Genomic DNA, 14,687 nt, shown 5'->3' with positions numbered 1-14,687 from the left:
TCTGCAAATTTGGGTGTTCTTGTGTGTCTCCCTTCACTTCATATCTGCTGGATGCTTCATTCTCATCTCTAGCCCTGTGTGGCTATGTCAGGAATCCCCAGGTCTTAACCACGCTTTGGACCAACCAGCCCTTCCTCTTTTCTCTCTCCTCTCCAGGTCAGTGGGAATCTATGGAACGTGGTTGAACTCAGCCCATATCGCCATTGCTGCCTATCCCCCTCTTCCACTCACCAGTAGACCAGTGTGGTTGCCAGCGAGCTTACATGCCTGCTCATGTGTTCCCTTTGAGTTTCAGTCTTAGAGGATGGTTTGTTGGACCTTTTTTTTGAAGGTACCCTAATGAGGGAGTCGTGGTGTGGCACTGTAACATAAACCCTGCCCTGCTAACTGCAAGGTAGGTAGTTCAAACCCACCAGCTGTTCATTGGAAACCCTATACAGGGTTATTATAAGTTGGAACCGACTCCATGGCACTTAACAGCAATCCTAATGACATTAAGACAAGTATTAATGATCGTAGTTGTTGTTCGTAGAGACATGTTTAAACATGTCTTTTGGAGAAAAGCAATGCATACATGAACTGGAACCCTAGTAGTGACACATTTAACTTAACCTTGTAGGGAATATGGCTTGAAATTTCTTAGACTGCAGGTAATAGTTCCTTCTCCCCACCCTCACCCCCATTTCAACCTTCTTTACACATTTTATTGACATTGATTAATTACATTCATCATGTATGTAACCACTGTTAGTATCAACTCAATAAACTTTTTCATCACCATTAATAGAAATTCTGTATTCCTTAAGCAATATGTCGTTTCTTAGTACCACTAATAAATTTAGTTTTCTAACAATTTGCCTATTACAGATATTTTGTGGAAGTGGGATCATAAAGTGTGTCACTCAGGATAATGTTTTCTAGGTTCACCCATTTGTAGTATGTATTGGAACTTCATTTTTCTTTATGACTTAGTAATACTCCATTTGTATGATTATACCAGACTGTGTTTTTCCTTTCGTCTGTTGAAGTATTTACCTTTAGGCTGTTGGTTCTACCTTTTGGCTGAAGACTGGTTTACAAATATCTATCTGGGTCTCTGCTTTTAAACTTTTCAGCATTGTTCTTAGGCGTGGAATTGCAGGTCCTATGGTAATTCTATGTTTAACTTTTTGAGGAACCAAACTATGTTTCAGTGAGTGCTACCATTTTACATGACCACCAGCAGTGGATGTTGGTTCCAGTTTCTCCCCATCCTTGCTATCAGTTTTTATTTTCAGATAATAGATAGCCAGGCTAGTGGGTATGAAGTGGTATCTTATTGGAGTTTTGATTTGTATTGTCATAATGACAAAGGACTTTGAGTTACTTTGTGCTTACTGGCCATTTGTGTATTTTCTTTTGAGATACGTCTATTTAAGTAATTTCCTCATTTTTTTTTATTATGTTGTTTGTCTTTGTTGTTGAGTTAAAGGAGTTATTTTTATATTCAGGTCCAAAAACTATGTGGGGACCAAGTCTAACTTCCTCTGGCTTCTTAAGGAAGTAAGAGCATCAATCTCAAAATCAGCCCAAAGCTGATTCCTTTGAAGTGGAGGTCAGACATGCCTCCACCCTACAACATTCTTGCCCTGTTCTAACATCAGCCATCCCTCCCACAGCACTCTCTGCTTCATGCCTGGGTTTGATAATCCATTGCATTAGCCACACGAAACTCATAATACTCACGACTATAGGGTATATTAGGGAAGTGAACAGGTTACAACTCAAGATGCAGCAGTTTCCTAGTCAGGAATGTCTCTTCTCTGCTATACTGATGACACACCTCACTCTTGTCTCTGGCTTCTCAGCCTTGGCCTCTGCCCAACTCAGGCAAATATTACAAAGCTCTTTTAGCCAGTCTGTGAATGCCAAAAGGACACATTCTGCAAGCCAGTGTGCTGCTCCTAGGAACTCAGCTTTACTCATCCCATGGGTTTAGAGCCTGCAGCTGCTCTGTCTCTATGCCTTCACCCTGCTGTCTCCACTTTTCTAGGTAGGGAGTGGTGGGGGTATACACAAAAACACTCAGGAATATATAATCATTTAAACAACCAAAGGACACATTCTCCAAGCCTGCCTCCTGGCCACCATCACTCAGTCCCTCTCTTTCTAGAGTCCTTTCTAGAGTCTTAAGCTGCTGCCTCTCTTCATGCCCTCATTTCTGCCTCCATCTCTCTTGTCGCTGCTTCTCTGGATTGTTGTTGTTGTTGTTAAGTGCCATCGAGTCGGGTCCGACCCATAGCGACCATAGTGACCCTGTACAGGGTTTCCGAGGGTGTAAATCTTTACGGGAGTAGAAAGCCTCATCTTTCTCTCGTGGAGCCGCTGGTAGTTTTGAACCGCTGACCTTAAGGTTCGCAGCCCGATTCGTAACCACTACGTTACCAGAGCTCCTGCTTCTCTGGATAGGGCCCTGCATTCTACTTGTGCTCTTCTCCCTTGATGGTCCTAGAGTGTACTGTTCCTGAACTGTAAGATTAACTACTCCCCCTTTTTGTTATAAAACTTTTACTTTTACAGTTGTGACAGTTGCAATTAGTCATGATAACAGTTACTCACTATTGAATCTTAAGAATCTTATTCCTATCTCTTTTCATCAGACCCGTCTAGACAAGATGAAAACTATTCAGTGACTCTGCCTTCCCCTGCATGCTATTCCTTTTTGATGGTCCTGGGATCACATGTTCCTGCTTCTGAGATGGCGCCTTTTGAACCTAACTAGGGGACAAAAATAATGAGTCCCAGCCTTAGAGTCCTGTATACTTTTTTTGCATGGTCCCACCCTATCACTTGTTGGTAATTAAGAAGACATTTGATAAAAAAGCCATTTCAAGTACATTCAAGGTGCCACACCTGGATAGTAGATCTTTATCAGTTAAAGGTTCCCAAATATATCCCCCTCCCATTTTGTAGGTTTTATTTCACTTCCTTCATAGAGTTCTTTGATGCACAATTTTTTTACTTTGATATTTAGTTTATTGATTTTACCTTTTGTTGTTCAAGCTTTTGAAAATTAAGCAAAAAACATTATGACAATTAAGCCCTGAAACATTACCCTTATGATTTGTTCTTAGGATTTTAGTTTTTACATTTAGGTCATTGATCCATTTTGCGTTAATATGCTTATATAGTGTAAGGTAGGATGTAGAATATCGGTAATTTTTTTACCTAATATAAATCCTACTCATTTCTCTCAGTTTACCCCTTATTTCTTTGTTAAAGCTGTGCACTGTTTATTAGACCTATGATCAATCATAGCCAGGTAATGTTTTAGAAATTCCTATTAATGTTTACAATAGACACTATTATATTTGTCTAACAAGACTTAACTCTTTTTCTTCTAGGTAATTTATCCTCAGCATTCTAAGCTTACTGATAAAGAGGTAAGTAAAAAAAAAATTGGTCCGTATAATTTACTGTTGTATTTGTTTGTTTTTAATTGGTGTATGTTTGTCAGCATATATAGCTTTTGTTTTCTTTTTCAGAAAACCAATATTTGCTATTTGTCTTTTCCAGATTCAAATTCAGGTAACTATTTTTCATGTGGTGTTTCTGTTGAATTTTATACTAAGAATACTAATTATTTCTTAATATGTGAAAAGTTATTAAGATAACATAATACCATAAGTATGCAAACTGAAATTTCAGCTCAATAGATGAGTGATTTTAACGACCACCACCACTCATGTTATCATTGCTTTTATTTATTTCAACTTTTAAAATAACTGGTATGGTGTATTGTGGTAAAACATCAAAGAGCGTCATGTTGAAAAAGTGAAAAGATTGAAAATCAATGACTTTTCATATGTTTGAGGGATTGGTAGTCGTTTAAGGTTTGGAAACTTGTAAGAATGCCTGTAAAGGCAGTCAGGTTGAGAAAAGTAAGGTAAATATGGTCTTGAAGCATTGGCCAGTAATTATTTGCTATAGTTTATGTGAGTTAACATATGTAAAGTACTTGGACGAGTAATTGGCCTGGCTGAAAGAAAACACTGTACAAGTGTTTGCTATTATTAAGCTTGATTTTGCTGATCTCTTTCAAACTCTCCATTTGTGTGGTCCTAATTGCTGAAATGTTTTAGCTTACCTCTTGTGTTGAAGTTCCAAAACAACTTTTCAAGCATACAGTGACCAGAACATTCAACTTCTTGGACCACACACAGTTGAACCCTTCAAAGCAAAGATTCTCCAGTTCCCTTTTCTTTTGTGGTTACTTCTCATGTCCTGTTAATTAAGTTCGCTTTATCTGATTTGGGAAATTTGACATGTTTTTTTTTTTTTTATGTTTTCTCCTTTCCTTATAAATGCTTCCAGAGTTTTCCCTTATGCATTTGAAATTTAGCTTTTGTGAAATATGTAAAAGAAAAGTATTGTCTTGGCATATCAGATAATACCTTTGAGAGATAACAGTAGGGCTGTAGTTTTGACCTGGATTTATTAGACATTTTCAGTATGCTTATTAATGAAAATAATGATAGGGAAGTTTTATAGGAGCTGTCCTTGTTTCAGTTATTTTAATTTTTTCACAAAATCTGGACGTCTAATTCTAAATGTAGGGAGTGTTGGATTGGATTTCTTGGACTCATGGTAAGCTAAGTTGTATGTATTATATAATGAATTTGCCTGTATTAATGGATTCCCAGTGGATTATATTGTACACTCTTCTCTTTATGGTTACAGCTGGTTATCATGAAGAATTCCTCTCTTTCAGTGTCTTCATTTGGGCATTACAGCTAATAATATGGTGTTTGGATATCTTTTTTATTTCTACTTTTGTAGTCAGTCTCTCCATACATCACTTTCTTGTTGTAAGTTAAACTATGTAAATCAGAATTTATTGAGGAATTTAGGTATATAATGACTCACAGGAAGGAGCTCTGGTAGCTAGTGGGTTACTTGTTGGGCTGCTAGCTACAAGGTTGGCAGTTCGAATCTACCAGCTGCTCTATTGGAGAAAGATGAGGCTTTCTGCTTTTTTAAAGATTTACAGCCTTGGAAACCCTATTCAAAATTGTTATGAGTCGGAACTGACTCGATGGCACGCAGCAGCAGCAGCTGCTGCAATGACCCACAGTTGTTTTGTAATGCCTTTTTATAAGCTACACATCAAAGAAAGTATGTTTCATTTCATCTGAAGTATGGTTGGTACTTAGCAAGTAAAATTGACAAACCATCTTGAAATCAAGGCACCTTGCCATTTTAACAGATGAACATTAATCTAGACTGTCAAGAGACTGAGTTTTGTATGTGTTTGAGATTACTGTTCCCAGTAGTGATTATTCAAACAGTTTTCTTTTATGTATATATTAAACAAAAGTTATGATTATTATGCCCACTTTGTAGTGGATTAGTTCTCAAAATAACTTTTATTGCTATGGAAGGAAACGTAGGCACAGTAAAGCAGTCTTTAGGAAAGAGTCATAAACAAGAGTCTGTTTTCATGGTTCATACTTAAAAAAGGTGAAGCAACATTTTAGGCTGTATGGTTGTTGTTGTTAAGTGCTGTCGAGTTGATTCTGACCCTTAGCGACCCGGTATAGGGTTCCCAGGGAGCAGCTCGTGAGCTTGAACTGTCAACTTTGCAGTTCAAATGGCTTTGCAGTCTGGTGCATTAAACCACAGAGCCACACCAGGCTGTATAGTTAGCTATGTATAAAAAGAGAAAGAGAATTGCTTTTGAGATTTTCAGTGACATGGTTTGCCAATCTTTTCCTTCATCCTCCCACCACCCCAGTATACCTTAGGATTCTTGTGACTTTAGAAAACAATATGTCTACTTTGATCATAGGTTATAGGTTTCCATTTCTTGTTCAAATTTCATTTGAATGATAGCTTTTATCTTTCAAAATTTAAGTTAATGTGTCTTTCTTCTTTAAAGTATTTGTCAGATTTTTTTCTTCTCATTTTTTACCATTAGCATCATCTAGAGGTAGTATTCTTGAAGCTTTTCCATAGTGGGTACTCAAGGATTTTTAAGCATGTTTAGAGAGAAAACTCAACATTAAGAGAGAGTTTGAAGCAATGGTTAATTTGAGGAAAATATTAATCCTTACTCTCAATCAACTTGGTGGCACTATGTTCGTCTCAACAGATTTCTCCTCTGTAAACAGCAGGGCCTCATTGTATATTTTACCCTGCTCAGGAGCTAAAGCGTAATTCTCATGCTGTTTGCGTTAAAGGACCAGTTTAGGTTTTTAAATTTCCATTGTTTTGAGGAGGAGTACTTTGAAAAAAATGCAACTTAAGTGAATTATTAGAAAAAAGAAATAGAAAAAAACAAATGGAAAATAAAAGGTAAAAATTTGTCTTGGCAAGATTAAATTGTTATAACGCTTTCTAAATGCTTATTTTCAGTTTGTGTATTTCCTTGATCATGGGCTAGTAACAAGCGTTTGAAGACTAGCATCAGTCCATGGACGAATACACTTTGAGAAACTCTTGTCTAAAGCATTGGTTCTTAGTTCTTCCAACCCAATTACCCTAACTGATAGAATCCCTAATCCACATGCATAATAAAATGGCTGCTTGCAGCACTTTCTCTCTCCCTACTGGAACTTCCTCTCTTCCTATGGGAGCACATCATCCCTAGTCAACCTGTCACCTACCTCCACTAATCTCAACCCCTCCCTGCTTTTCAAACAGTATAAAAATCCTTCCCCCGGCAATACCTCTCTCTTTTTCCTTCTGACCTCCAATACAGCCTTACATGTGGGTGTTTGTGTTCCGGCTCATTCCATCTCACACTAACCACTGGGAGAGTTGATTACATTGAGCTGAGGGCCAAGAGATGGGACTAGCTCTTGAAACCTCATATTTTATCTTATGCATTCCCATTACTTTATCGATATGTTTGTGCTAATGTAGAAATATCTCTTAAAAAATGTTTTTTCTTGAAATCTTTATATGATACTGTGGGTACACGAAGCTATTCTCTCTCTACCTCTGGTTTTGCAATCTCTGTTTGACTTGGAGAGGTAAAGGAAGCTTGCAGAGTACTCTGTTGCCTTTGATAATTTTTAAAATGAGAGGAAATGACTTCCTGGTGTACCACACTGTATTCTACAGAATGAGCCTTGACGCCCATGGGCTGCTTATTTGAATGAGCTTTTGTTACTAAGACCGGTGAGTCAAGAACTCTGTGATCTAAGGGGCAAGTTTCAGAAAGACTTTTAAAAATATGTTAATTTCTCGATTGAAATAAAGAAGCTTCCAGTCTCTGCTCTAGATGGAAATGAAATAGTATTCAAAACAAACAGACCAAAAAACAGCTCTATTAGGTATAGTTCACATCCCATACAATTCATCCATTTGAAACGGACCTTTCAGTAAGTTTTAGTGTATTCAGAGTTGTGGATCCATCACCACAGTCACCAAAAAAAAAAACAAAAAAAAAACCGAACAACAAAAAACCCTACGTAATCCTGTTTTCCTCTTACTCCCCCAGCCGAGGCAACCACCAATCTACTTTTCTGTCTCTTTGAATTTATTACCTTTGACCATTCTGGAGAGGTCAACCTGGAGAACTAAGTACTAGCCAAATAAAGAGTTGATGTTTCTTCAGTTACTTTTAGTGTTAAAAGGGATTGACCTCTGAGACATGAAATGGAAGGAAGCCACATACCTTGTAGTTCAAAGAAACACTATATATCTAAGGCCTTTTTGACCAAGGAAACTAGCTTTCTGATTAACACTTCATAGCTTGCGAGGTGCAGCGGACCATTGGAAAGTTCTAACAGCATGCACAAGCTTTGGGTATGAAGTCAGGCTGGTAGAGCTTTGTGGCTTCATTACTTCCCTTATGCAAAATGCAGCATTTTGTAACATTTTTCAGATACTATATCTTTCTCTTAAATACAATGTGATCTAGTGCACATTTCCTGTTGTAGTATGTACTTCTCTGTGGACTTCTTTCCTTCCTTCCTCTCTTTCTCTCTTCCTTTCTTTCAGATTTAAATATCTTCTGAGGAGAAAAACTGAATCATCAATACACAAATTCATTGAAATTAAATGTTATATGTGTATCACAGAGTTAGTTTCCATTATTTCAGGTTTCATTTGTTTGCCTTGTCATTTTTTAACCACCTCCTCTAACAAGCAAAGAAATGAGTTGATCCACCCTCTAGTTCACTTTGTTCATTCCTCTCCTCTACCACCAAAGAACGGAGTTCTGTTGTGGCGCTGTGGGTTAATGCCCCGGACTGCAAAGTTTATTTAAATCACAAGATCACTGGTTCACACTCCCTAGTTGCTTCTTGGAAACCCCATATAGGGTCGCTGTGGGTCGGAATTGATTCAATGACAAGTACCACATCCAAAGAAATATCAGTTTCTAAAATTGTATGCAATTGTACCTACTAAAGGATCCCTGGTACATGCTGAGTTGCTTTTAAACATGTTGTATTTCTACTTTCTTTCTTCAGATCTTCATATTTTAAAGGCACAGAAGTACTTCTGAATGTAATAATATGTAACAATAAAAGGCTTGAGTTCATTTCATATTTAAAATAGCCTTATTCTAATTATAGTAACTATGCACTTTTAAATGCATTTTAAAAGGCTACTTAGAGTATTTATGGTTTAGTATAATTATTTTATATAATAAGTAACATCATGATAAATGAAGAAAAGATTGAAGTTGTCAAGGACTCCATTTACGTGCATAAACTCTCAACACTCATGGAATTACAAGTCAAGAAATTAGATAACGTACTGCATTAGGTAAACCTGCTGCACAAGACCTCTTTTAAAGTGTTCAAGAGCAAAAATACCAGTTTGAGGATTAAGGTGCACCTGACCCAAGCCATGGTATTTTCAATAGCCTTAGATGCATGTTAAAGTTGGACAGTGAATAAAGAAGACCAGAGAAGAATTGATGCTTTTGAGTTGCGGTATTGGAGAGTTAAAAAGTACCATGGACAGCTAAAAGAACAAACAAATCTGTGTTGGAAGAAGTACAGCCATAATACTCCTTAGAAACCAGGATGACGAGACTTTGTCTCTCATAATTTGGACATATTATCAGGAGAGACCAGTCCCTGGAAAACGACATCTTGCTTGGTAAAGTGGAGAGCCAGCAAAACAGAGGAAGACCCCCGACACGATTGATTGACACAGTGGCAGTAGCAAGAGGCTCAAGCTTAACATTGATTGTGAGCGTGATAACTGTGTTTTGTTCTGTTGTGTGTAGGTTGCTATGAGTCAGAATCGACCTGACAGCCCCTAACAAAACAACATAATTATTTATGGTTTTGACATTTAGTGTAGATAAAGTTTACATGTTTTAAGAGGTTTGCTAAAATAATTAAAGCAGATTTTTTTAAATTAAAATGTTCAAAGTGGTAAGTCTAGTATGCATTTCTGAGTCTTCTGTATTATGTCTTTTTTTTTTTTTTTAATTCACAATTCAATAGAAATTTTAAATCCATAACACACATGGTCAAATGTATCTTCAAGTTCCGTCCTAACCACTGTTCCCATCCTCTTCCAGTGGTTGCCACTATTCATAGTGATTCATAGTAAAGTTTCTCACTTTTCCTTAGTTTTATCATCCAGCCATGAATCACTAAAGTCTATAGTTTAGTTTTGTCTACTTAAAAAAATAACATTTTATATAAAGAGAGTCAAACAATATTTGTTCTTTAGTGTTTGACATCTTTTGCTTATTATTATATGTGAGTCAACTAATGTGAAAACAATTTGCAAAAAAAATTTTTTTTTCATTAATGGACACATGGATTACAAAAAACAGTAAAGGAATTTAGAAATTAAGATGCATGTTTTACTTCTGGCTTTACCTCTAACTGAAACAGATGATTTTGAGCAAAACAGTTGAACTCTTAGGATTTCCTTTGTTTTTTCTCTAAAACATGACAGAATGGTTTAAAACCATGTTTAGGATCACTTTCAGCTGTAAATGTTGATGAATCCTGAAAAATCCTTAATTTCATTCATTTTTGTTTTCATTAGGTTGTCTTGGAGATACCCAGTTTTGTTTTAGATTTCGACAGTCTTCTGGGCAGAGGATGTCACTTCATTGTCTTCTGGATCACTTTGACAAAGATTTACCAGTTTACTTAAAGGTTGGAAAGTAATAATAGAACACTGTCCATGCGAAAGGAAACTTTAGAGCTCAATTATTCACTTATTTCTAAGAACATTTAGAAATATTCTGGTTTTGATTTTTTGCTGTAGTATATAACTTGATTTCCTAAATGGGCCTAATTTATAAGGTTTCAGCATGTGAATGAAAGAGATTTTATAAAGTTACTGAGTACATGTTATGAAATACACTATGCTCCCATTGAGAATTATAGAAATGAAACAGAATGTAGCCATTCATTTGTTAATATAATGTTTAGATGTGGGTATGGGGTGGTTCTATACCAGTAAATATCAGATTTTCAGTAGTTATCCCCTGAGGTAATTCCTATAACCTTATGGTAGCACTCTAATCATATCTTTTTATTTTTATTTATTTATTTTTTTAAGCCCACTATTTTGTTGTGGTGCTTTTGGATAAAACACTGGACTGAAGGGTCAGTTTGAATTTCAAGGTCAGAGGTTCAAACTCACCCACCGCTCCTCAGAAACCCTATGTGAGTTGAAACTGAACTGGAAGTCACTTAAACAACCCTAGCTTTGTTTTACAGTTACTGTTTTTAAATAAAAATTTAATAATTCAGATGATTCTAGAAACTGTAATTTTCCTCTTTAAACCTCCATATTTACATCTCTGCTTGAGGAAAGTCCCATCTGAATGTCCTATCAACTGATCCAGTATGAACTTGACATAAATTGTATGAAATCAGCTTCCACAGTTTTCCTCCCTATTTCCATTAATGGCATGAACCTTGTCTCCCAGTTTGCAGTGATCACCCACCAATTGCCACCAAGCTGATTCCAACTAAGAACAACCCGACAGGACAGACTAGAACTGCCCCATAGAATTTCCAAGGCAATACCGGTTCGCTATGAGTGGGAACCAACTCCTATGGATTCTCCTGTGGATTCAAACTGTTGAAATTTCAGTTAGCATCCAAATTCTTAAAATACTGTGCCACCAGGCACACTTTTTGCAGTGATGTTGTTATTGTTGGTAAGTGTTGTTTAGTTAGTTTTGATTCATAGTGACCCTGTATAGGGTTTCCAACAACATAGGGCTCTGAGGAATCCTCATTCTAATTGCAAGGTTGGTGATTCAAACCCACCAGCCACTCCTTGGAAACCCTATGCAGGGTTGCTTTGAGTTAGAACTGAGTCGATGACACTTAACAACAACATAGGGCTTTAAGAAGCCCTGGTGTGGCACTGTGAGGATAAGCACAAGGTTGACAAATCAAATCTACCAGTTGTTCTGGGAAACCCTATACAGGGCCACTATGAATTGAAACCAACTTGATAGCACTCACCACCAGCAACAACAGTGTAGGGCTTTGAGAGATTTCCTTTTTCAGGTCAGGAAAGTCAAGGTTACTGAGGATAAGAAGAGGAGCCATGGTGGCACTGTAAGTTAGAACTTATGAGGTCAGTGGTTCAACTCCACCAGCTTCTCCTCAGTAGATAGAATTCCTATGGAGTAGTTCGGTTCTGTCCTATGGGGTCGCTTTGAGTCAGAGTCAACTCACCGGCATTGGGTTTGGGTTTAAGGATAAGAAATATGTGCCCAAGGACATCCCATTCCTTTTTTATTTTTCCAGTGCAATATATCTTAAACCAAAGTGTTGTCAGCCAAGTGTACATATGTATTATATATTTTAAAAAGTACAGTGATTACTTGTTACCCAATAAGTGATAAAAACATAGTGTTAGTTTTCTATGTCCTCACGTTTTTAGACCTTGCAAAATAAAATCCCTTACCTTTCCTAGTTCTTCCCTCATCTCCCTTTCTGTACATGTGTTGCTTTGGCCACATTGAACTATGTGCTTTATCCTAAAAAAGCTCATATACTTTTCTGTCTCTGAATACTTTTGACCAAACTCTTGGCCCTCTAAACCTGGAATGACTACATCTATCTTTGTCTTTGCTTGAATCATATCCACCCTTTAACATCCCATTCAGAAACAGCTGCCTCCATGAAATCTGTAAGATTGATCCCCTTAGACAGAGATAATCTCTTCCTTCTTGACTTCCCTGTAACACGTTGTTCTTTCTTCCTAGTGCCTGCCCTTCTATTTCATAGCAGTCATTTTTGTACTTTTCTTATCCCTCCTAGATTGTGATCTCCTTAAGGAGCTGTATCTTATGCATCTTTTTATCTTCTATCCCATGCCTTGTTCAAAGTAGGTGGTCAATAAATATTTGTTTAAAGAATAATGATAAGCACTAAGTAACTGGGCTAGAGCTGATCCCATTAGAAAGTAAAAGTTTCTTAAGGTTTTTTAAGTGTAGCTACCTCTCAAATAATATGTTTAATTGTTTTGGGGATAACAAACAAATGACTGTGTGAGATTCAGATTGGCATTTAACAGTTTTTATTTTCTTTCTTGAAATTTTATATTAGGACTTCTCATTTTGTTGAAAGACTGACCCCTTAGCTTTTACAAACTCAAAATTGTAGGCAAACTTATTTTTAACTAAACATAGCTCTGGGGGAAACGTAGAAATTGATTGTTTACTAACTTACATTAATACAGATATGAATAAAGAACATACGCTGAGTAAGTTTTAGAGGGACCAATCTGACATAAGTACTTTAGTTATGATTATTTCACCTTTGGGTAAATTAGCAGGTTTGTAGATGTCATTTCTGGTTATGATTATTTTGTTGGTGGAGAAAATACCTTTTTGTATATTTTCCATATTTCAGTTGGGTTTCTAAAGGACCCTGATGTTAATGCAAAAGGGTAGCAGTATTTATAGATTGTTTGTTATCTTTTGCTTCTTTCATAGAAAGATCCTGCTTATTTTTATGGATATGTGTATTTCCGACAAGTTCGAGATAAAACTTTAAAAAGAGGCTACTTTCAGAAGGTAATGTTCAGATATATATATATATAGAAAAAGTAATTTTTATATTGTGAGTAGAAAAATAGAAATAGATAATTCTTAAAAGTCCTTGATATTTTATCTTTAAACATATAAGAGTTTATATCTTAACCTTTGTTTTTTAACTTATGGGCATCTATCTGTTCCCAGATTTTAAGCTGCTATTAAATTTTGCCTTTTTGGTATTTCTGTGTTAGAATCCTGATAATAAGTTATAGTTACTATAGGAACTCTGTCAGGAGCCTAATTTTGATATTTAATGTAAAGGGAAGACGGAAAGATTGTAGTATTACTACCATTAATGAAAGACTGTAATATTCTTTTTTTAAAAAAAGCCAATAAAAAAGCTTTAACAACATTTTTAGCCGTTTTTGTTTTCACCATAAATGACAGTGTTTTTCTTTCTTTAAATAAATTGCTATTAAATTCCAGCTAGAAGGAATGTAATTTTTGCCCTTTGTAACCAGAATTTGAGTTGGCCACTAATTAAAATTAAACTGCATAATATATTTTTGTAGGGGATCAAGTATGTTACAATTTGTAAATACTTAACAATTGATCTCTAAAACAAAGCAGGCATAGATCTTAGTTTGCAAAAGCATTAAAATTTGCTGCTTTTATTAGTTCATTTCTGATATTGCTTTGCTAAAAGTAATGGTTATGAGTCCGGCTTCTAACCTCAAAGTAAGCAGTGTGAAACTACCATCGTTCCACAGGAGAAAGATGAGGCTTTCTGCTGCCATAAAGATTTACAGCCTCAGAAATCCTGTACATGGTTGCTGTGAGTTGGAACCAATTCCACACTACCACCACCACCACCACCACCACCACCATTGAGAATAGTTACTGGGCTTTAAAAATTATTCATGACATTTAAAGGGAATTTTTTAATTTTTTGAATAAAGGAAAATCTGTCATTGTGCTGTTGGAATGTGGTGATAAGTTAGGTTAAACAATGCATTCTGCAGTTACAATTTTTTGCTTACTTTTAATCAATTTTTAAATACTTTTTATTTCAAAATCCACAATTACTGGTGAATATAGCTTTTTAGTGATTGCTCATGCAAGAAATGAATAGCAAACTTAAAATTATGACCATTAGGCAATTAAAAACATTGTTTCTTTTCCCCCTCCAGTCCTTGGTTTTGATCAGCAAGCTACCTTATATCCACTTTTTTCACACTGTGCTAAAACAGATAGCACCGGAATATTTTGAAAAGAGTGACCCTTATTTGGAAGCAGGTAAGTTAAACATTGTGTTAGTTATGTGATCCTTATGAAGTTTTAAAAAACATTCTAGAAATGAAACTAAGTTTCTGAAACCATCAGATAAGAAATTAAGATTTATATAGTGGAAGAGAAATCCTGATGTAGCACTGTAAATAAAGCACTGGACCGCAAGGTCAGTTTGAACCGCAGGGTTTGCGGTTCAAGCCTACCAGTCACTCCTTAGAATCCCTGTACAAGATCTCTATGAATTAGAACTGGTTCCATGGTACTTAACAACAAATAGTGGGAGAGAGATGTAAAATTCTTCTGACATGTTAACCTACAAACACTAAAAACAATATTTTTCTTAACTTCTCATAACTTGTTCCCATCCAGTCCATTCTAACTTTTAGTTACCCTATTGGACACAGTAGCACTGCCTCATAGGGTTTCC

At 36.2% G+C, this 14,687-nt stretch overlaps 1 protein-coding gene across 1 annotated transcript in view; it reads left to right on the top strand.

The window, feature by feature from the left end:
- DENND6A (DENN/MADD domain containing 6A) overlaps nt 1-14,687 on the top strand; it is a 75,016-nt gene that overhangs the window by 29,125 nt on the left and 31,204 nt on the right. The window contains exons 2-6 of the mRNA XM_006862071.1: nt 3,384-3,422; nt 3,525-3,567; nt 10,006-10,118; nt 12,929-13,009; nt 14,161-14,266. Coding sequence (XP_006862133.1) covers nt 3,384-3,422; nt 3,525-3,567; nt 10,006-10,118; nt 12,929-13,009; nt 14,161-14,266 — 382 coding nt within the window. The remainder of the gene's footprint in view (nt 1-3,383; nt 3,423-3,524; nt 3,568-10,005; nt 10,119-12,928; nt 13,010-14,160; nt 14,267-14,687) is intronic.

The sequence above is a fragment of the Chrysochloris asiatica genome, unplaced genomic scaffold (genome assembly GCF_000296735.1).
Source record: "Chrysochloris asiatica unplaced genomic scaffold, ChrAsi1.0 scaffold00046, whole genome shotgun sequence".
NCBI lineage: Eukaryota > Metazoa > Chordata > Mammalia > Afrosoricida > Chrysochloridae > Chrysochloris > Chrysochloris asiatica.
The sequence above is the reverse complement of the archived record's forward strand: the minus strand, read 5'-3'. Positions and strand labels throughout refer to the sequence as shown.